The following is a 22928-nucleotide window of genomic DNA, read 5'->3' as shown; positions in this document are numbered from 1 at the left end:
TATTGACAATCTCTCCTTTCACTCCTTCCCTACGGATCGCGTGTGCAAAGTGGCAGCCTGAAGCACGCATGCGCATACCTAGTCCTTCGGCGGCACCTGGGCGGAAGCTTCCTGATTGCTCATGCGCGCTGGCGCTGCGTGGCGGTCGCCTCGGAGACGCGTGGCCCTGGCCAGGCACTCCGCGCCTGGAGCCCCGGGCTCCAGCGGCAGCGGGTCTTGGGCTGCCCGGCGCAGGTGGCGGCCCCCTGGTGGGATGGACCACCTCGGTGGGGCCGTGGCGTTGCGGTTCGGCGAGGACGCGGACGAGGAGGAGGAGATAGAGGGCGGCGCTGCAGGCACAAAAGGGTCCACACTGCCTCCCATCGGCTGCAGCTTCCCCCAGCCCACCAAACGGAAGGTGAAGAAGAAAAAGAAGAAGAAAAAGACTGAGGGGTCAGGCAAGGGGGACGGTAAGAGGAACAGCTAGTGCAGAAGCCTCAGCTCTTGTACCTGAGTTTTTTTTTTCCCCTGAGGTCACCTACCCTTGTCCCTCACAGAGACCCTCATCTACCTGGGGACCAGTTCAGACCAGAAAGAGAAAGTCGCCAGTCTCAAAGAGGGAGCCCCGCTCCCCGCCACACACCGCTTATCCATGCACAGTGATGCCCCACACCTGCTCATAAAGATTCTCCGTGTCTGCAGAGACCCTGCCCCAAAGAACACAGAAACCCCAAGTCGAGAATTCTCAATATCCATGGAGACCTTCTACCTCAGAGACAACCCCCCAGATACCAGCGTTATTTGCGCACAGCCTCCCAGCCCCGCACAGCACCTCAACTTCCTAACCCCTCAGCCGAATCGCAACCCTAAACATCCGTGCCTTCCCCACAGAAATCTCAACCCTCCCACAGAGAGTCCCTCATCTTCACACAGACTTTCCCCAAACCAGAGAAGCTAAGGCACTAGAGGCAGATACTCCTCACACACAGACTCACAGGCTTCTGCCGAGGGACCCTCCTTGTCCCCTCATTTTTCAGGGGTACCTGACCGACGGGTGTTGTGTAGGCACACAGTTAATGCATATAAAGTAGTAACCGCCCTGCATAGACTGTCGTCCCCCAACCCCCATCCGCCCAGGCCAGGCTTCGACTGCACACACACCATCCCGTCAATCCCTGCTACACACTGTTACAATCCCAAACATCCTCAGCAACGCTCCCTTATGTCAACATAACCACCAAATAAGACCGAAGTACAGGCCTGGACAGGTAGCTCAGTCGGTTAGGGCGTCATCTGGATACACCAAGGTTGTGCGTTGTGTCCCCGGACAGGGCACATACAAGAATCAACCAGTGAATGCATAAATCAGTGGAACAACAAATTCATGTTTCTCTCTTTCTCTCTCTTCCTCTCTAAAATAAAGGAGGCAAAAAACAAACCTAAAGTGCAGATACCCCAGCAGGCACACATTCACAGTCTGCACACACATAACAGATACCCTTTCACACTCACTTGCAGAGACTGCCCCCGCCCCCCGGAAAAGTTCCTGTACACACGCAACTATACGTGTGCCGGCTCTCACTCCGGTCTCTCTCACGGACACGTCAGACATACACATACCAACACCTGCCACAAGCCCACAGAGTCCCTACGTCTCACTGAACTCCTCTCGGAACCCCTTGGTTTCTTGGCAAAGGCACCGAGCACCCGCTTCATGGAGAGAGAGTAACAGTGATGTAGAATTCACCTGCCCATGAGAGCTAAGTCTCCACTGTCACCTGTGTGGTCCCCCTCCAGGGCTTTGGCTGTCAGAGAGGTGGCTCTCACCCTCGCACAGCAGCCCTGACCTCTAGTGTCCTGGGTTCAAGTTTCTGGGCCCCGATCCCTGTGTGCGGAGCTGGCCCCCCTGGGAAGCTGGAGGCAGGAGCAGCAGCCGCTTTTCCCATGTCAACCTTGAATTTTGGGGAAGGAAACCATGGGAAAATTACAATTCTTCAGGTGGAATCGTAATAAAAAGGCACAAAATCAGCTCTGGAGTTTAGGTCAAAAGGCCCTGAGTGTGTCTGCAAAACCGAATTAGGAAATGTATTGTCTTTTTGGCTTAGCTTCCAACTCCAGAAATTATAGTAGCATGTACCTCATACTGTCAGCAGGGGACACCAACTATTTTTCAGGGAATAGAAAGGTATAGGAATGTCAAAAGAGGATTTTTTTTTCTTTTTTCTTATTTTCTCTTTTTTGGAGCGGATTTTTCTCTCCCCCCAGAAGAAGGATAAGTTGATGAAAGAAGAACTTACCATGTTTTGTGTGTGTGTTATATAATTCAGGAATGCTATTAATGTAAGAAAAAAAAATCACTACAAGCCACCCAGCAGAAGTATTTCCTGGCTTGGCATGTTGTTGCTTTCCGCAGTCAGACGTAGGAAGTTTTTCTGTTGTTCTTCATTTCTTTCATCATAAGGGAGCCTGGACTGGGGGTAGGGCCCTGGGCTCCTAGAGCTGGAAAGTGTCTCACTGAGCACACGGAGAGGTAAAGTGGGGGGCAGCATGGCGCAGCAGGAAGAATAGGGCACTAGGAGTCAGGCCTGTGTTCAAATCCTGGCCCTGCCACCTGCTATGTGACATTGGCAAGTTACTTAGGCTTTCGGAGTCTCCGTTTCCTCACCTGGAAAATAGGCCTGATAGTCTTTATCCAGAGGACCTGGCTCGTAGTGTGTGCCCAACAAATGGTCCCTTCCTCCCCAGAGTGACTTATCCAAAAGCATATAGCCAGTGGGTGTGTACAAGGCTGGTGGGCTTGGCCACTTGAGCCCTAGGTAAGGAGGGGCCCCCACCCCCTTATATGTTTGGTGAGTTTGGCATCATTCCTGAGCAGGATGAGGGCAGGCATCACCACAAATGCTAACTCTGCGCATCTGCTCAGCAGATAGACATCGGAGTCGAAGCCTGAGGAACCAGCAGCTGTCTCCGTCTTCTCATGCCCCTGTCAGCCCCAGCAAAGATCATGGCTCGAGGCAAGAGCAAAGACAGGACAAAGAGCAAAACAAGCTCACCCCTTCTTTCTCCTCCTCGGGGAGTCTCCCCCACTTGGACGACGTAGAAGAGACCCTTTCGAACCAGATCAATGAGAGTCTGCGTTGGGATGGAATTCTCTCCGACCCAGAGGCAGAAAAAGAAAGGATTCGCATTTATAAACAGAACCGGAGGAAGCGGTACCGGATTTTGGCCCTGAAGAGCTTCCAATTGGACCCCTATGCCGAGGAGACGCCTGAGAGCCTGGCCTGCCTGTCCGATCAAAACGGCCGCACCAGCAGCAGGCAGCCCTTGTCAAAAGCCGACCGCCCCCTTCACTGCTTCGAAGGGCACCTTACTCCAAAGCTCCCACACTGTGATTTAGCCACCACTCTGCCCGAGTGAAAATCCACCCGTGATACTGACAAGCTTGTCATTTATCCGTACCACTAGTTTGTGTGTTAAAATAGCAGAAGAATAAAAGGAAATCGGGCCTACAGCTGAAGGAAGCAGATGTCTGGGGTGTGGAGGAGGGCGACCTCTCCTTCCACCGAGCTGCGCGTAATGGCCCAGGAAAGCGACAGTCCTTGACATAAGCAACTTAATGAACAAAGTTCTTTTCAGAATTTCCTTTTTCTCAAATAAACTGGCATCTCTGTTGCTCAATTTCTCATCCCAGTTAGATGTCTACAACCTGCCCCTCCCCCGCCAAAAGAAAATGTGTAGATTATGTCAGTGCTAAATTGTAAGTGAATTTCAAGGGTAAAACTCCACACAGTGTGGTTCTCTGGGCTCAAAGAACATGCTCCAAATATCCTGGAGACTTTTTCTTTTAATTAAATGTACTCCCTGCCCTTACGTGGTCTTCAAAATAAGTGAGTTCCAGAACTTCATTCCTGGGAGGTTATTACAAGAAGTCTCAAAAAGAATATTGCTTCTCTTACAAACATGACCCTCCCCTAATCCCCCAAAATGGCATTTTAAGCAAAGTTTTGGAGCCTCAAAGAGACCTTACTATACTACTTGTCCCAAGTTAATATATTTTCTTCCCTTCCACAAATAGTTGCTGAGGGAGGGCCCGTGTTATCTTAGTTTGTGTTATCCCAGAAGCAGACCCTGAAGCAAGGACTCCCGCTTGCTTGTAGATTGTTTGTAGGAAAGATCAGCGGAGAGGAAACAGGGAAGGGCAGACGCCAATCGCCAATCCGGGGACACTGTCACACCAGCTTCCTGCAGTGCAGCGGGAGCTTAACGCTGCAGGGAATCACCAGCAGGATCCTCCTGCCCGCCTTCCGGCGCCAAGGGCCCGGCCTGGGGGTGTTCATTTCCTGGTGTTGCCAGCCTGCGACACCTGTGGGCCTAGACCCTGCCTCCGTTGTGGGGGGAATCACCATCGATCACAAAGAGGTTACCGAAAGGCCCAAGGGATGGGGGTGGTCTCTGGGGTGGCACCGGTCACCTGTGTGCACCCAGTGCAGGGCTGGGAGGGCCAGAGTGGAGGTTTAGGACGAGGTCCCTGCCTTCCAAAGAGTTGAAGGCAGGCAGGATGCTAGGAGAAGCTGAAAGCCAACACGAAACACCACTTGAAAGGCAAGTGAAAGTGGTTATCTTGGCCCCGGCTGGCCCCCAGCTGACAGCCCTCTTCTCATGCTGCCATGAGAGGCCCGTTACAGCGCATTCCATTTTGGCCATTGATCCTGGTAAAATACAGTGAAAGGACTTCTGGAAGAGCCCTGCTCCCCGGGGAAAGGTTAGCAGCCGCACAGGGCGGGGCCCCTGAAGCGAGCAGGGGCGGCCCTCCTGTGCTGCCTAGGCCTGTCGGCTGCCCAGGCTGCGGAGCGCCCAGGAACCAAGGGTCAAGGAACGGGGGCTTTGGTGCGGCTCCGGGGGAGGAGGGGATGGGAAACATGCCACGTGCCCCAGGACCTCACCCAGTGCCCAGGGCTCAAAGTAAAGACAGCGGAGGGTGGGGCAGCTGAGAAGGCAACGCCCCTGTGCTCGGATTCACCTCCTTCTGGACTGTGGGGGTGGTGCAGGGAGGAGTCCGAGGGTGCACCCGCTTGAGGACGCCTTCCTCGCTCACATTGCATTGTCTTCCATGGCGGGGGAGGGGGGGGGAGGTGAGGGGGAGGGTGGCGGGGCCCGTGCTTGCCTTTCTGCTGTGAAATTTCTGGGATAGTGGGTAAACTTACAAGCTTTGACACCAGAGCTGAATTTATCTCTTTCCCACCATATGCTAGCTGTGTGATCTCAGGCAAATGCTTAACCTCTCTGAGCCTTAGTTACCACATCTGGAAACAGGAATGCAAGTATCTAATTTTTTTTGGTAAAGATTTTATTTGCTTATTTTTAGAGAGAGGGGAATGGAGGGAGGAAGAGAGGGAGAGAAACATCAATGTGTGGTTTTCTCTCGCGCGCTGCCTGGGACCTAGCTTGCATGCAACCCAGGCATGTGCCCTGACTGGGAATCGAACCTATGACCCTTTGGTTTGCAGGCCGGTGCTCAATCCACTGAGCCACACCAGCCAGGGCTGCAAGTATCTCATTGTTGTGGGAATCAAATGCAGTACTTACATAAATCATATAGCAGACAGTGCCTGACCCCTAGTAGGAAGCGCTCTACTGGAAGAGTATTAAGCAATGACATTCTAGGTCGGGGCAGCCACCCAGCCACCGGCGAGACTGTCCTGGCTGATGGTGTAGAGCTCACCTCATCGACGGGTGAACTTTACAAAGAAATGTGCCTTCACTGGCTGGCTGATAGAGAAAATTCAAATAAAATTCACAGAAAAAATTACAGGGGCCTGGAGCAAGGGAGAGTGTAGGAGGAATGAAGCAAAGGCCTCCAAGCCCAGTGTTCTGGGGAGGGGGCTTTGAGCCAGAGGAGAAAGTGCCTACTTGTAGCCTGGAGCCAAATGGGAGTCTGAACTGAAGACAGAAATAGAGGAATCCGTGGGGGTTAAAGCTCCCAAAGCACAGAAGTGGCTCCAAGGCAAACCACCGCTGGGATGGAAGTTTTAAGCTTCTTTTTCACACCCAGGCCGTATCAGTGCGGACCCTTCCAAGGGCAAGGAAGGGATTACTGACAAAAGGAAGAGATGGACTCATAAAGCCCACAGTCCAGGGGTGGCTGTGGCTTCAGACATGGCTGGATCCAGGAGGTCACACTGGGTCATCAAAATTTGTCCCTTTTGCCCTGCTGGTGTGGCTCAGCAGATGAGCACCAGTCTGCAAATGGAAAGGTTGCTGGTTCGATTCCCAGTCAGAGCACATGCTTGGGTTGTGATCTGGGTCCCCAGTTGGAGTGTGCATGAGGCTACCACACAATGATGTTTCTCTCCCTCTCTTTCTCCCTCCTTTCCTCTCTCTAAAAATAAAAATAAATAAAATCTTTTAAAAAATGTCTCCCTTTCTCCATATCTTGCCTCTGCCTCCTCTGTAATAGCTTCATCTTCATACAGGTTCTGGTAACAGGATTGCAAAGATGGTACTGACGTCCCTGCAGTTCTTCACAGAAAAGAGAGTCATTCCTGTGTCTCTATCTAGCACCCATCCCAACCCCAGAGGATGTCTCTGTCCCGGCACGGGTCATATAGCCATCACTGCACTAACCACGGTGGCCAAGGAATGGAGTATTTGTTGCACAGACCTAGCATATGGAGGGGATGTGGGGGAGATGGGGCTACCCCACTGGACATAGGTACCTAACAGATCGTCGCAGAATCTATGTAGAACCTGCATAGAATGCCGAGCAATTCCTGAAAGAGATGCCAAGTAGACGGATATGTCCATTACCCTCCAGATGAAGAATTAGTTGTTCTGAAAGGACTCTTACCAGGGGTCAAGGGGGTGGCTTGCATAGCATGAGTTAATCTCAACTGGCGTGGACTGACTGCACGCCAACCAATCCTATGGAACCTCTTAACTGAAGACGAACAATGTTCTGTGACCATGGATCCATGTGTTGTTTTGGCACTGAAGGTTTCAGCCGCCAAGCGCTGTTCAGTGATAATAATTGGGTTTATATTTTGCACCTGGTTTTGGTGGAGGCTGGCAGGAGGGTTTCAACCTTTAAGGCTGGTCACATGGCTGGAATGTGCCTAGTGAGCAGCTCACTGTAAGACACTCCCACCATGAGCAGACTTTGGGCTCCCAACCTGCAGCGGTGGCAGACTTGGGGACAGCGTGCTCCTGTGTGAGCCTTGTGAATATCCACCGTGGACACGGCAGGAGGACAAATTCCAGGGGTGGAACAACTTCTGTGGGGGTTGGTGTGGTCAGTGTCCCCTGATCCCTGCCTCCCGGTGTTCACGCCCTGCTGTTGAGTAGGGGCCGAACCTATTGACTCGAGTGAGTAGAGTATGGCAAACGTGATGGAATGCCTCTTCCGAGATGAGGTCACGAAAAGAGACGGTGTTTGGGGAAGGAGGGAAGACTGAATTGGTGGACCACAGGTGGAGGGAAGGGTGAAACCATCCTGTGTGGTGCTGTCACAGTGGGGAGGTGTCGTTGCACATCTGTCCAAACCCACAGAGCGCACGCTAGAAGCGACTCCTGCACTATGGACTTTGGTTAATAATAATGGTCAACAGTGGCCCTCCCAGCTGTCACAAATGTACTGCATCAATTCAAGATGTGGATAATAGGGGAAACGGGGAGCGGGCTGTAGGGGGATATGGGAAACTTTGGTAGTTTCTGCTCAATTTTCCTGTCAACCTAAAACTGCCCTCAAAGTTTATTAATTAAAGAGAGAGACAGACAGACAGACTGTGGCTTCCACGTGGCACACACTCTTTTCTCTCTCCCTCTCCCTGACAGGGCTCCTGCCCTGGGAGGCCACCTAAGGAAAGGCCCGCGTGGCAAGGAATTGATGTTTCCGCCCACAGCTGGTGAGGACCCGTGGCTGCAAGAGCCACGTGGATGAGCTTGGGAGCAGGTCTACCCTGTGAAGCCTTGAGATGACCACAGCCCCGAGTGACACTTGACTGCAGTCTGTGAGAGACACTAAACCAGAGGCATCCAGCTAAGCTGGTAGGTCAGAGGCACCCAGATTCCCGACCTACCCTAACAGTGAGATTATAATAAAGTGGCTTTAAGCCACTAAATGTTGGGGTGATTTTGTTACACAGCAACAGCTAACATACAGTGGGCTTCTTCGCCGCCGTCGGTTGTGCCTCAGGGAGCAGCTTCACCCTGGACCTGAGAAGTGGAAGACCCCGAACCCAACCTTCTCACAAGAAGCCATGTGTCACCTGGGCCCCAGACGCCCATCACCAGGGCTCATGGGAGGTCTGAACTTATTTCCGGAAGTGATGCTGTGTACTGCAGGGCTGGCAGGCTGCTGGGTGAGTTAAGTGCTAGGCAAGGCTGTGTGATTTCTGCTTGGGATGCTTCCTACCTAAAGCTGTAGAGAGCTATTCGTGTTATGTTTTCCTAGTGTGTGTTTTGTATCCTCCCTCTACCTTGTAATTATAGTATTTTAGGTCATCTTCTAGGTTATAAGCTCTTCTATCTCATTTGCTGCTCAGTTCTCTGAGCAGTGAGAATTATCTCCGTTTTACAATTTAGGCTTAGAGAGAAGAGGTGACTGGCTCAAGTCACAAAACTTGTAAGAGATTTACTTTAAGGTCCCCAATTGTCTTTTTTATTATTATTGATTTTTTAGGGAAAGGGGGAGAGAGAGAGAGAAATATTAATTTTTCTTGTTTCACTTATTGATGCATTCATCAGTTGATTCTTGTATGTGCCCTGACTGGGGATCGAACCCGCAACCTAGGCATATTGGGACAATGCTTAACCAACTGAGCTACCCAGCCAGGGCCCAATTGTCTTTTTAGGGAATGTTTACCAAGCAACTGCTAAACATGGTAACAGTGTTCATTGATCAGGTTCTTCCCCTGTCCAAACATGGTGTTAGGTATTTAACATACGTGATTTCCTTCCATCTCCACACAGTCTTCAAGGTGAAAGGGTGTTACGATCTCACTTGCACAGGAGGAAATGGGCACAGAGCAGGGGTGACCTGCCCAGGGTCACACAGAAGCTACACCATGGTGCCTCCGACAGGCTCCCAAAGTGGGTGGGAGCCAAGCAGCACGCATCCTAGAGTTCAACCACAACAGAAGGGCGCAGATAAACACAGCACAGGGGCTTGTTAGTTGGATCAGTGGCTAAGGCAGGGTGGGGTGTTGTGGGAAAAAAGGGGCTGTTCCTGGGAACTGTGGCTGGCAGAGAAGTTTCCAGCCGACGGGGGTCAGGGGAGGTAGAAACCTCTACCCATTGGGCCCTAGAGGGTCCCTGGGGTGGTGGGAAGGCCTTCTGGCCACACTGTGTACTTGTTCATGGTCAAATCCGGCCTTTAAAACCACGGACACGCCCCCATCTGCTCATCCCTGGGAACGTCGAGGAAGGGCTCTACCTCGCTCAACCATCCTGCTCAGTCACAACCCCGGGGCCAGCACCCTGGCCTGAGGCCACTCCCTGTATCTTGGCTTCGTGGGTGCTGCCCAGGGCCTCTGCTCAGAGCGAGGGCCTGGGACCAGCTGCACCAACACAGCCTGGAGCTTGTTGGAAACTCTCTGTTAGCCAACTCTCAGGCCCCACCCCAGACTTCCTGAATCAGACCCTGTAGTTTAACGAGATCCCTGGGTGACTCATGTGGCCGTTAACATTTGAGCAGCGCTGGTTGTCGGGGGATGATCCCCCCCAGGTCTCTCCTGTGCCTGTACATCCTGTGAGGAGAGTCGTCTCTGTTCCAGACTGTCTTTTAAAGGACGTTAGGATGACGAACCGCCTTGGAAGACAGGGTGTGTCTCCCTGCAGAGCATGGGGCAGATTTGCTCACTACTTATTATAGAAGATTCCCGTTCCAGGCTCCGAGCTCTGCCTGTGTCCCAGTGCCACTTGGCCCTCTCCACGTCCCTCTCTGGGAACTGAGGCTGGAAGCCAGCTCAAATGCTGACGCGCTCGCTATTGCTGTGATGAATAACCTGTCCTTTGTCTCTGATCTTTAGACAAAGACCCCAAAGCAAAGACCTCAGAGAGTCTCGCATCTTTAGCCAACATCCATGAAAATGCGGCTGGCTAGTTGGTTAGCCTGCCGATATCGATCGCACAAAACCTGGCTCCTTAGAGTTCTCCAGCCTGGCCTAAGGGACAGGCAGGCTAACCATTTAAGACCGGTTAAATGGTTTCTTTCCACTTAAGTCACCAGGAAGCTGTACGAAGTTCTATACTCAGGTTTTACTTTTCAAACTATACAGGAAAAGCATATGTATTACAAATTAGGAAACACACATAAGCAAAAAAGCATGTTAAAGCTCCTACTAGTCCTTCCATTCAGCAAGAGCTAGCCTCATCTGTTTGGTGTCCAGGCTTCTAGTCTTTTTCTATTTGTGTATCTACATATAGGAAGACAAAAATTAATGGGAATAATACATATGTTGTCTCTTAATGGTTCTCTTCAAACTATAGTATGGACATCTTTCCAAATCACTACCTTGTCATCCACATCATACTTTGTAATGTGTGCCTGGTATTTCACTGTACAATTTTATTCAATCCCTGTTTGTGGACATCTACTTGGTTTCCTACTTCTGGCTATTCTAAACAACTTTGCAAGGAACACCCTTATATGTACATTATAGTGCAATTTTCCAGTGCTTTGGGTACATTCTTGGAAGTGAAAATACAAGCCCGAAGATAATTAAAACAATAAACACTTCCATAGCTTTTAACTCATACAGTTCTAAGCACTTTGTGTGTGTTAACTCAGTCCTCACATCTCCATGGAGAAACTAACTGATGTAACCCCCATTTTACAGAGAGTTTAGGGACTTGCTCAAGGTCACATAGCTGAGAAACGATGGAGCTGGTTTGAACCCAGGTGGTCTGGCAAAGGGGTCCAGAATAGGCCACTTTGGCATCAGGATTATTTTGAGCTGAAGGCAACTGAGAATCAACAGATGTAGGGAAAGTTATTTGCTCTCTGCTTATCTGTGTAAAAGCAGGGTAGAAATGCCCTTTTGTGAAGGTGGCATAGACTCCCACCCCCTCTCCTGGACCAGAATGAGGGGAGCAACTCTAAGCCAGCACTGAGGCGAGTCTGCGTGAGCAGACCTTACGGGAACCACCCTTCTCTCCCATTAGTTTGAGCAATATATTTCCTAGTCACTTTCCCACCATTTATTGGCCCTAGAAGCCCAAATTCCCTTTCCTTTGTTCAGTCACTTCCTCTCAATTTATCACCCTTTGTTAAAATGGCATATAAACTCCCACGTCTCACCGCTTCTTTAGGTTTTTACTTCTTTTCTGTGAAGCCCTCATGCACATACAAATATTGATAACAAGAAAATTCATGTGCCTTTTCTCCTGTTCATGTCTTGTGTCAGTTCTAGCAGGTCCTCGAAATGCTCATCAGTTCTCAGGTCCAACAAGTTAGAAATATGCTAGATTCTTCCATTTAAAGATTCCTAATGCACATGAACATATTAAAGGCTATTGTACAGCGAATATTCACTTTTTCTCCCCACATCCAAGGGGACAGTGTGGTTCCCTGTCCCAGTAGTTAGGTTTGGTCATGCAACTTGCTTTGGCCAGTAGAACACGGGGGGAAGGAACAGGGTACCGGCATGGGGTTTGAGAGGTATTGTGTTTCTACCTGCTTCTCTGGTATTGTTTGAACTCTTCCATGAGAAAAATGCGCTGCAGGTAACCCCGCTAGCTGCTCAGAGACAGGAGGCCCAAACCCGAACTCAACACCAGCCTGGGGCAGACCTGCTCTACGGGACCTGTAAACTCATGCGCAAGAAGTAAGTGCTTCAACCTTGACAAAATTAGGTGTCACTGAGATTTGTGGTGGTTGTTATGGTGCAAAAGCTGATTAATACAAGGGTTCTTAGAAGCCCTGCAATAAATATAATTAGCAAGGTCCAACTTCTAACTTCCCCCAAATTATTTGATCACAGACCCTTATTTTACTCCATAGAAAGCACATTGGGAAATAGTAATACAAACAAACAAGTTGAGAGTGATTTTACTCTAAAATAAAAGTATTAGTGTTTAATTTTGAAAAGAGGCATTTCTTGCAATAGGATCTATTACCTGATCAATAGAGTCATTCACTTCTTAAACTCCTGGGGAGTATACCAAAAAGCCTTCTTAAGTTTGATCATATTATTATTAATTATATGCACTACTTTTTCCTCTTGAGGGCGCCAGCCCAATCTGATATACCTAGAAAGGTATTTTTCAAGGGAAAATTGAAACGCTATTAGTTCCAACACCCTTTTGCCTCTCTCTAGACGCCCCCTACCCCCAACACGTGCAATTATAACTTTAATCTTACACACATTAAACGTTGTTCCAACAAAACCTTGGAACTGCTCATTAGCGCATTTGTTTTATGGAAAATTTACACCATATAACCTAATGGCAATATGAGGCCTCACTCTCACCCCGGTCAGCCAAGGGAAACTTAATTTCTGTTAAACAGAGGCTGGCTTTAAAAAAAAAATTCTAGGAATGACAGTACGCATTTCTGGGACATAATTATCTCTGTGTCATAACTCAAAGTCTAACAGATAAGGCCTTGCCATGAATGTGATGCTGGAACGAAATAAGATGTCTTCACTTTCAGTATTGCCTATTGGTCCTCTCTTCGCCTGGCCTAAGGGGACGTTCCCTCTGGGAAGACACTAGCCTGACATCGAAGAGGTGTGGGTATTCCGTGCAAAGTGTCATTGCTCCAACTTCCTCCCTTGGAAGGAGGGACACACCCAACACGGGCCAGCCTTGCTTATGCCACCATACTTCATCCTTGGCAAAGTCAGGTGTGGGATGGCGATGGACAAGAAGCTCTAGAGTAGGGTCCTGGTGCCCGGACACCGATGTCTCTCGCTGTTCTTTTGTCCAGTACCTACGTGTTTTTCCAGACCAGAGCAACGCCGCCCGATACATTTAAGATGGTTCAACTAAGACAAGCATTTCTTCTGCAAAGCGGGGAAAGGCAATCGGAAAGGGGAGGTGGGCAGGGAGGACTGGTCTGACCTCCTCGCAGCCTCCTCGCAGCCTCCTCGCAGGGCGGATGGGCTTCAGGAAAGAGCGCACACCCAGCCTGGGAACAAACTCCTTACAGCTCTCTGTGCCCAGGGACGCCTTGGAAACCTTGGGTCCCCAGGGAAAGGCAAACTCCAGACCAAAGTAGTATTCTATTAGAATACAATCACATATTTAAAAATCTTAAGACAAAGAACTGTTTTTCTCATTTCCCCTAACCATCATAATTTTACTTTAAAAAAAGAGAAGCATCTCTAAGTTTTTGGGGTTTTTTTTTAAAGATAATTTATTGTTAAATGAAGGAGTCACAAAGCAAAATGGGGCAGGACAGAGATGTCAAAGATAAATTTAAGTTTCTGTCAAATACTATTCTGGATTTCCTAAGGTTAGAAACAGGAAAAGTGTCAAATGAAAAGGTAATCATTCTTTTTTAAAAGGTCTGGACTTGAAAACAGTTTTTCAGAAAATACAAATTCATCCTCACTACATGAAAGCCAAAATTTAACAGCCTGAGAAGAAAGACTTTAATTCATAAGTCAACTGTATCTCCCAGATACACTTAGGGATGCCTGGTTTTATTGAGTTTTAAAAGTCATTGCTTCCTCTTTGCAAACCAACACCAACCTCCCCTTGATCGATGTTACGTGTCTACCCTGAAGTGTCCGGTTGTGTCTTCACATGCTTCTTTTTTCTGGAACTTTCAGCCAAGCAGGTTTGAAGAAAAAAGGATTAGAACTAAAGTTCATTCCCTAGTGAATAACTTAACAAACTAAAACCTGCTTTTTCATTCACATTGCACATTCACAATCGCTCATTTCTACTTACTTTACTGATAGAATTCAGATTCTCTCCCCACCTAGAGTGATTTGCCGGACCTTCACCCAATCCCTCTGAACCAAAATCAGTGGACGTCTTAGGACACTGCTGTGGTCAAAGGCCACGCTCCCCGGCCCTCGTATCTCCCGACATGCTGCCCACGACAGTGGTCTGACCTCGCTCCAGTGACCCATCCAGCCACAGCAAAGCCTTGGGAATTCTCTTAACATAATTTAAAAATTACATTTATCACTTGCCTTAAATGACAAGATGACAGGATCAGAGAGAAAAATCCATTTTTATCATAAATGCCATGTAATCTGTTTTTCCAAGCACAGGAAGCATCTGTTGCTCTGCATGACTAAGGAGACTACAGGCCCGGAGCGCCCTGCTGAGGGGACCCCCGAACCCCGCCGTGGCAAACTCAGGATGGTCCAGCTCACAGCACGCTCCACTCGAGGATGCTTCCAGTCAGTTAGGAGCATGGCAGACTAAATATTGTTAAATCTAAAGAGGACACCAGACAGTTTGGCTCTACAGGCCTCCAAAGACTTTAAACGAAGGTGATTGTCATCATGCCTGCTCTCCTCAGAACAGAAGTCCCTGCTGGGGTTCCAGGGAACCCACAGAGCTATCTGTTCAACTTTCAGGGCAGATGGAAGCCATCAACAGAAACCCGGAGATACAGCGGGAGTCCGAGCGTACAACACTCTGCAACCCTCGAACACGCGACAGCACTGGGATGTATTCAGAGGAAATATTCACGGCCTGTTCTTTCCAGCATTGGAAGAGGAAAAACTGTCTGCCACTTTCTTCACTCAAAATGAAGTGGCCCTCAGAGACTGGCAGGAAGAAGTAGGCGTGGGGGCGAGGCAGGGCGGGCGCGGCAAGGCCAGCAGTGGCCTGGCCCGGGGCACCCTGGTGGCCCAGCCGCCGCCCTGCTTCCGAGGCCAGCTCCCCTGAATCCTCGGTTTCTGTAGTCCATGACACTTAAAGGAAACGGGCACCATCACAGCAGCACCCAGGTTTTGGAAGGGGACGTGCGGCTTCGTCCCTGCTTTGACTTCGCCTGGGGAAGCCATTTCCTCACTTGAGGCTCAGACCTAAGGCGCAGGCGGAGTTCCTCTGCCACGCGGACACGTCCAAGTCCTATGGGCCGCTGACCCAGGGTCCCTGGAGAGGACACCCACCCTGACGAACCAGATCACCAGAACATCTACACTCGCCTCCTGCCAGGGGGCACCGGGTCCCGGGCGTGGCCACCAGTCCCCGCCGTGAGTGAAAGCCCCCAGCGGAGTCCCAGGAAGCGTTTTTCCTAAGCTCTCTTTTAAAATGCTGTCTCTCTCTGCAATGTTTTGCCTTATGAAAAAATAGGAAAGTATTTGGAAACCCCAAAATACACATCAGGAGGGTTACACAAGCCTGTGGAGACGTCACCAGATGCCAAGGGTGCGAGGCGTCCTGCCAGACCCCGAGCTCAGAAGCAGCTGGTGGAAGGAACCGGAACCGAAGCCATTGCTCCCGAAGTCCGCCTACAGCTGACCTGAGCCTCCTACAGCGCGAACGCGGGATAAACCTTTTCTTTAAAAAAAAAAAAATCTTATTCTGTGGTGTGGTGTTTTTTGTTTTTTTGTTTCTTTTCTTTCTGATGTCATGAAAAAGATTTAGAGAATTCGAAGCGTTTCGGTTAGCAGGAAATGGAAATGGAAATGGAAATAAAAAATGGAATGGAACTTCACACTCCACACAGATTGAACCCATATGGGTGTCACAGTTTACTGAATTTGCACCGCTTTCGAAGCAGTGAAGACACCCCGGGCTGAAATTTCTTAAACTCACTTTTTCCATTCCAGAGGCTTTTTCCACGCTCTTTCTCAGACAAGCTGACCAATGGAAGAGGAGTTCTTCCCTCCCTCCCTATGTCAAATGGTGGCCCTTTTCTTTTGCTGCAATCCCTTCCTTTCCTCATCAAATTGAGACTTGGGGGTGGGGGAACTATGCAGCAGCAAACTAGAATTACACTCCTTTTAAAAACGATTTGACAATTTCTTAAAAACCAAATTCTCTCAATTACGACAAGATGCCGTGACATTTTTTTGTCTTCCCCAGGCTGGGCTTAGAGGTGTCTCTAGGTTAGATTCCCGGGGGCATGAATGACACTCGAGGGTGGCGTGGCCCGCGTGGCCAGGGCAGCGGGGGACGGTCCGGCCCCACCCAGGCTGCGGGAGTCAGCACTCATCCGAGAGGTAATCGCCGCCCAGGAACTCCGTGGCTTCCAGCTCCACGCTGGACAGGAACCTCCTCAGCGTCTTGCGGCAGTTGTAATCCAGGGTGGTGGTGTAGACGGTCTTGGGATACTTGGGGTAGATGATGGTGGTGCTGAGGAAGCGGGTGGGCTTGTGGCGGGGCTCGAAGCGCAGCTCGGCCTTGTAGTTGCGCCATGTGCAGTTGGGGATGCAGGTGACCGTCTGGCTGCAGGAGGCCATGGCTAGGCCCAGGGGCAGGTGGACGTCATCAATGAAGTGCCGCTCGGAGTCGTACTTGACTGAGGAAGTGTACCTGGGTGGGAGACGGAAGGCAGTATGACAGGGTTCCTCTGAGCCAGGAGCACTGGAGGCCCTACGGCGCCTCTCAGCGCCTGGTGGGACGCACACCTTCAGCTGCGGCTACTTCAGTTAGAAGCATCACAGAGTTACTACAGCACTTCCTGGGTGGTGCCATTCGAAGCACTTCCAGGATCTAATCTAACTGTCCCAACAACCCTGGGAGAGGTAATCGAGGTGCCGAGGGTTAAGGCCACAGTGGGGCTAAGTAGTGAGGGCTTGCACTTAGGTGCAGGTGTGCAAGGCTCCAGAGTTTCCGTTGCTCTCACTGCGGACAGCAGCCCCTGGAGCCTGCGCCCATGCACTCCAGCTGCGAGAGCTCGGTCCCCTTACTGGCCTTGCCTCCGGACTCCTCAAAGCCTCGGCAACCTTCTTCCGTAAGAGGTGCCCAACAAGAACTGGCCAGAATGCTCACACAGCAAGCGCTGTCAGTGGTGATGATTATATAACGACGTGAATTCTACCGCCAGACTAGGGGGGAGCAGTGTCCCTGTCCCCTGAAGTGATCAATTAGCTCTTTAAAAAGAGGCGGAAGGAGCCCAGAAATCCTGGATGATGCTTCCGAATGCTCGGTGAGGCCACGTTCTAGCACTTGGCCCACCTTGGCCTTTAGTTTGGAGACCCCCTCAAACTCGGGGACTCTGAGGCCTGACCTTCTCAGTCCAAGCCAATGACAATCTTGATTTCCATTAAAAAAAAACAACCCCAAACGTTAATGTGCCTCAAGCAGCTACGTATTATTTTTAAAGTCTTTCTTTGGTAATTTGGGAGTTATTTTTTTATGAATATATAAGCAAAGCATAGTTCATTCTCCTGTGTAATCATTACAGCTTCATAAGCATTAAAATGTATGTGAGCATCACGTAGACATCCAACAACACTGTCCCCGCCAGCCCCCACCCACCGGTCAGGGAGTGAGGCTCAGCACTCTTTCCAACGAGCTGGAGAGAAACGCCTATTCTCCTGAAGCAAGTAGGTAAGAAGCTGGTGAAAGCTCATGTCATGAAGTCATGTCCTCATTTTGTTCAAAATACAAGCTCTGCAGGAATAAAGGGCTGCAGCGCTCACCTCCAGACTGGTGAGCCTCCTTTGTTCCACGTCAAAGGGCCCTTTGTCTCAAGGCAACTGAAACTCCGGCTATAAAACCACCAGCTCCCAAAAGTAAAATTCCTTTCTCTAAAAAGACATATCTTGAACAGAGCCGCTCAGTGAATCTCTGGCCCCAGATAATCCTGGGTGAGATAAATTCCTGAAGAAGAATGATACTTTCCCGGTGAAATTATAAAAACAAGGCTGCAGCACCTGGAAGCAGGGCTGCGAGGCTGGCTGGGGGTGGGGAAAGGGGGACCAGCTTTTGGAAAGAGGAATTTATTGGAAAATTTTAAACATCTGATGGCCATGACATATGAGGTACGAAAAGCAAGTTGCAGGGCTTTATATGTAACATGATCCTGTTTTTATTTTAAAAAGTGTGTCTATATATTTAATTGGTTAGAATGCAGAAAACATTCTGAAAGCATGCTCCCCAAACTATGAATAGTCACTGGCACACTCTTGTGATAAGCTAATTTTAAAAGATAAAAAAGTATTCATTTCTGGAATTTAAAAAAATGAAACATTTAAAAATAAAATAAAATCAGAGCCTGCTATACTTACCTCACTTCCGTTGGTGGTAAGGGGTCAAACTCCACACCTTCGCCAAAGGACAGGGGACATAACTTGGGCGCGGAGGCCGGGGCCGTGGGCAGCGAGGCCGGATTCTGTGAGGATGGAGAGCACAGTCAGACCGCAGGCCGGGCTGATATGTCCCCCACAGAAGGTCCGGGCGCTGAGCCTCCAGCTGAGCGCCCCCCTGTGACTCATGCCCCCCCCCCCCCCCCGCCTGGGAATCACACCAGAGAAGGGCTGGCCCACAGCATGGAATGGACCGGGAGCCAGGGGCTCTGGGTTCAAATCCCAGATCTCTCACGAATGTGCTGCGTGGCCTCACAAGAGTCGCGTCACACGTGCTCTGAGACCTTGCCTTGCATACCTTGCCCACACTGAGGTTCTGTGAAAGGCCGCACAGAGGAAATGAACAGGAGCTCAGCAGCATCACCCATGCACGACCCAGGGCCTGCTGCGCCACCCCGCAGGGAGGCGGGCAGGAAACCTTCATCGGCTGGGGCTCCACGAACCCAAACCCTCAATTATGTGCCCCCAACCCTGTCATTGTCTCAGCAACACTTTGGAAAAAGCCAAAACAAAATCATCCGACCAGGGACTTTTTTTTTTTTTTCTTTTTAAATATTGCAGATTCGGGACAACTTCCCCCACCCCCTTGCCTCTGGGGAGAGCAACACCAGCCAAGATGGAGGGTTCCGCACCCTCCCAGTGAGATGAACCCCCAAAGGTTCTCTGCGCCGCTTCCCACTCTCCAGAAAACTCAAGGAGTGGGAGCACAGCGTGCCTAGAACTTAACGGGCTTCCCGTCTGGTCAAAGCTTTGGACCTCCTGCTGCGCCAGGCCGCCTGAGAGGCGGGTCCATCCTAGACGCAGGTGCTAGCTCTCCCTGGATTTCTGGGTACTAACCCGTTGGGTTCCCAGGTTTATGGGGGTGGGAATCTGTCATTTTCTTTGCCTGATTTGAGAAAAGGACCCCGACTTGGGCCGGGGTATAGAGACTGCAGCCCCAGCCTCACATCTTCCAGGACAGAAAAGGTGGAAGATTGGCTCTAAGACACTGACCGTGTTGCTAGGACAAGGTGTCATTGGAGGTGTAGGTTGGAAATACACAAGCCAAAGGGGACAGGGGACGTCAGAGAGAGAGAGGGTCCTGAGGGACCAGCACCTGAATCTGGGTGGAGAGTTGAACAAGCCCCGGCTGGGGAGGGGCCGTGGCTGAGAGCCAAGGCCAGTGGACAGGGGAGGGGTGCAGTGGGGGCACTGGCTGCGGCTGAGCTTTTGGGAACACCCTCAAGTCGTGACAGTGAGCCCTGCTCTGTCCCCAGCTCTCTGGCTGCCGGTGATTTCTCGACCTGGGGGTACCTTCCAGACAGTCCTGGGCTGCAGGATGACACAGCCACAGGCGTAGGCAGGCGACTCTTCAACACCCCCATTACAGCCTTCTTTCGGGCGTCCTCACAGCGCTCGTTCCCTCGCCTCGGCCTGCTCTGCTCCCTAATCCCTGCCCACCCAAGACACACGCACGGAGCACGCACCTTGCTCCAGGTGCAGGCGGGGAGTGGGGCGGCAGCGGGAGTTACAACACATGAACAAGGTGCCTCCAGGGAACGGGGATGAAGCCACAGACTCTAGCATGGCCCCGGAGAGCATCAGGGAAGACTTCCCAGAGGAGGTGATAAGCTGGGCATTGAAGGGCCAGCAGGGCTTTGACAGGTGGAAACGCTGGCTGGGCGTTGGGAGAGGTAGAAAGGGATGGGCTTGGAGGGGAAAGCCATGCCGAGTGGAGGCTGCAGCCTCGGAGGCACCGGCCCAGGGCAGGGGATTCGGCATATGAGGCTAGAAGGGGCCTGATGGCAGGGGTTCTGAAGGCCAGGTTGAACCTGGTGCTGCCTTCTCACAGAGAGGAGAGAACACAGTCATGTCCATCCAGAGGCAGGGTCAGTGGGTCAAAAATTCTGTACTACATCAAAGTGTGTGGGTCCTTAAGGAGCAGCGGCTGCAACTGACTGCTTCACCCAGGGGAGAGGGCTGCACAGGCCCCTCCCCGGACCGGGGGGAGGGGGGGCTGGGGGGACGCGGGGGTGGGGGGTGGGGTGAGGGCCCCACTCTGAGCTTTGCCTGAAGGCAGGATGTGGGCTCCCCTGGGCTCTAGATAAAGGCAATAAACACCACCACCTGAGAGGCTGCTAAGGCAAAAGAAACTCGGTGTTTTTCTTGAAATAAGAATTTTAAAAGAAAATAAAAGGATTCATTTTTGAAAGTTTCCACCCACTTCAAGGCCTCCCACCCATCATGTGCCAGACACCGGTTAGGTGGCAGGACAAGCGGGCCATAAGCAGGGGGCAGGGTCATGGGGTGACCCTTCTCAAAAGGTCCCTCCAAGGCTACTAACAGTCCCCAAAGACTGGCCCCGTTCGCTGTCTGAATCGGGGCGCTGGGGAGCCAGAGCACACCCATCTCCCTAAGACCAGCGGGAAGGTGTAAGGCCCTCGGGAGCCGCCGTCTGCGGGGCAAAGCCCGGGAGGGAGTGCCAGGCATGAGGTTCGGGGAACGCTGGGGTTCCCTCTCGGTGCTCCCGGGCCCCCTCCAGCCCGGCGGGGGAAGGAATGTGGCCGAGCCGCAGGCTGGCCGCCCCGGAGGCTGCCACCCCGAAGGGAGGAGGCGGCGGCTCGCCTCTCCCCGGGGCTCCCGCGCCTCCCAGGCGATGACAATTTTCCAGCCACCGGCTCCAGCTGGCCAGGCACTCGCAGCGCTCCTGCCCCGGGCTCCCAGCTATGGCCACGCCGTCCCGACGGGAGGGTGACGACGCTGATAGTGCGCCCCGAAAGGGGCCGCACGACCTCCTGGTAGTCTCCCGGGCCCAGCTGCGCCTGGGATGGGAGGGAAAGGGCCAGAGGGGCGCTACTCACCAAGACCGCGGGGGTCGCCGCCACGTCGGGCTCCAGCGCTCCCGGCGCCGGCGCGCGCTCCCCGCTGCCGCCGCCTCCCCCGGCCGCCGCGAGCCCCCAATGGCTGGGGCTGGGGCTGGGAGGCAGCCCCGAATCCGGGCTGTCCAGGACGCCGTCGCCCTTCTTCTTCGTGTCCACGAGCTCGGGCACATCCTGCAGGTTCAGCCGGCCCACCATGGCTGTGCGCGCAGCTGGGCCCGGGCTGGGGCCGCGGACAAGCGAGGGGCGCAGATGCGGGCCGGGGCCGCTGCCCGCCCGGCCGCCCTGCCTGCCCGCCGCCCGCGCGCGGTGCGAGTCTGGCCGGCTGCCGCGCCCCGGGCCCGCCCTCCGTCCTCCGCCCCGCCCCGCCCTCCGGGCCGCCCCGCACAGGCCCAGCCGCGAGGCCCGGCGCCAGGGGCCGCTGCGCTCCCGCGGTGCGCCGCCTGCACTACGTTCCGTCCGGCCGCCCAGCCCGCCCCGAGCGGCGGATCTCAGCGCGCCGGGGGTGCCGGGCTGGCCTCCCCGAGGACCCCGTCCGGTCCCACGTCCGGGCCCGTCCGGGCCCCCTCCCCGCTGCAGGTGGACACGGGATCCCACTAGCCCCGGGCCCCTGACGGTGCCTGCCCCGTCGCCCTATCCCAGCAGGGCCCAGCAGGCGCTAATACCTCGAGCCCTGGAGGTCTGAGGAAGCCAGAGCAGAGCCCCGGCCTGCAGAGGCTTGGGGAGCCGGCCGAACCCAGCGAGCGAACAACTGGAAATTATTAATAGTTAATGCGCTTCGTATGGCTCTAGCCGCCTCTTGGCTCAGCAGGGCGGGCTCTCAGTCTGTCTCTGGCTCTCATTTCTGCCCCGCAGGAAAAGAGGGCTTGCTCCGTGGATCCTCGGGGGACTCCCGCGGAGAGACATCCCTCCCGGGCCTGAGTGCCCAGGCGAACAGGCTGTGGCCACACCAGGCAGCGAGAGTCTGCGGTGGGCTGGCGGGGACCGGGACCTCCACGGTGACCGGGCTCAGCAGGCTGCCCACGAGCTGTGTGACGGACCATGGGCTCCCTGGTGAGGGCCACAGCTTACTCACAGGAGTTCATGTCTAAAAACCAGAGTGGAGGGCTCTCCTCTCCTGGTTAATTCGACAGAAAAAACTCTTATCTGAGTGGGGAACTCGGTATAGGAGCTGCCAGCTGTAGACCTGGCTGTTCTCAAACCTAGTACCTTTTCTCACAGAAACCTCCAAAATTAGGAGTAAATATTTAGAACATCCCCACCCTCACCCCCACCGTCACCCTAACCTGGGGTTTGGATGTGTGTTCAGCTAAGAGCCTCAAGCTGGAGCTGTACCCAGGCCTAGCCTGCAGGTGCCAGGTCTAAAGAGGACCCTGCCCAGGGTTGGGGGACTCCCCTGGCTAGACGAGAGGGGGGCTCTGGTCCTGCCCAGGGGCTCAGTTGGCTGGAGAATCAGCGGGTAAACCAAAAGGTCGCAGGTTCAATTCCTGCGCATACCTAGGCTGCAGGTTCCTTGGGCCTGGGCGTTGGGGCCGTGTAGGGGGCAGCAAGTGATGTTTCTCTCACATCCATGTTTCTCTTTCTCTCTCTCCTTCTCTCTAAAATCAATTAACATATCCCCGGGTATCCTTGGGTGAAGATTCAAAAAAAGAAGAGAGGTGGCCTCTGTGCGTGCCCCACAATGGCAGCCCAGTCTGTGTCCTGGCAAAAACAAAAGATGCTTGTCCTGCTTGCAAGCTGTTAAAGTCAGAAGTTAGAGCGGTAGATGCTAGAGATCTGTTGGTAAAGTTGGGCCCTCCTATTCTCCTCACTCACCATTTTTAGGTAAGAGAACAAAAAAGGGATTTGACTTACTCCAAATCGTTCGGGC

General features: G+C 52.3%; 2 protein-coding genes across 2 annotated transcripts; one reads left to right on the top strand and one right to left on the bottom strand.

The window, feature by feature from the left end:
• The first annotated feature begins 253 nt into the window (after positions 1-253).
• Positions 254-3396, top strand: LIAT1 (ligand of ATE1). The gene is made up of 2 exons (XM_054572999.1): positions 254-449; positions 2903-3396. The coding sequence occupies exons 1-2, from the start codon at positions 254-256 to the stop codon at positions 3394-3396; spliced, it is 690 nt and encodes a 229-aa protein (XP_054428974.1).
• Positions 3397-13306: 9910 nt separating this feature from the next.
• Positions 13307-21365, bottom strand: RFLNB (refilin B). The gene is made up of 3 exons (XM_054573293.1): positions 21041-21365; positions 18123-18226; positions 13307-16422 (listed from the first exon to the last, which is right to left on the bottom strand). Exons 1-3 carry the CDS (start codon positions 21254-21256, stop codon positions 16092-16094), a joined length of 651 nt encoding a protein of 216 aa, XP_054429268.1. The 5' UTR covers positions 21257-21365; the 3' UTR covers positions 13307-16091.
• Positions 21366-22928: the final 1563 nt, after the last annotated feature.

The sequence above is a fragment of the Pteronotus mesoamericanus genome, unplaced genomic scaffold (assembly GCF_021234165.1).
Source record: "Pteronotus mesoamericanus isolate MK-2021 breed Mesoamerican mustached bat unplaced genomic scaffold, CSHL_Meso_final contig_246, whole genome shotgun sequence".
In the NCBI taxonomy this organism is placed as follows: Eukaryota; Metazoa; Chordata; class Mammalia; order Chiroptera; family Mormoopidae; genus Pteronotus; species Pteronotus mesoamericanus.
Note: the sequence above shows the minus strand (reverse complement) of the source record. Positions and strands in the feature narration are given on the sequence as shown.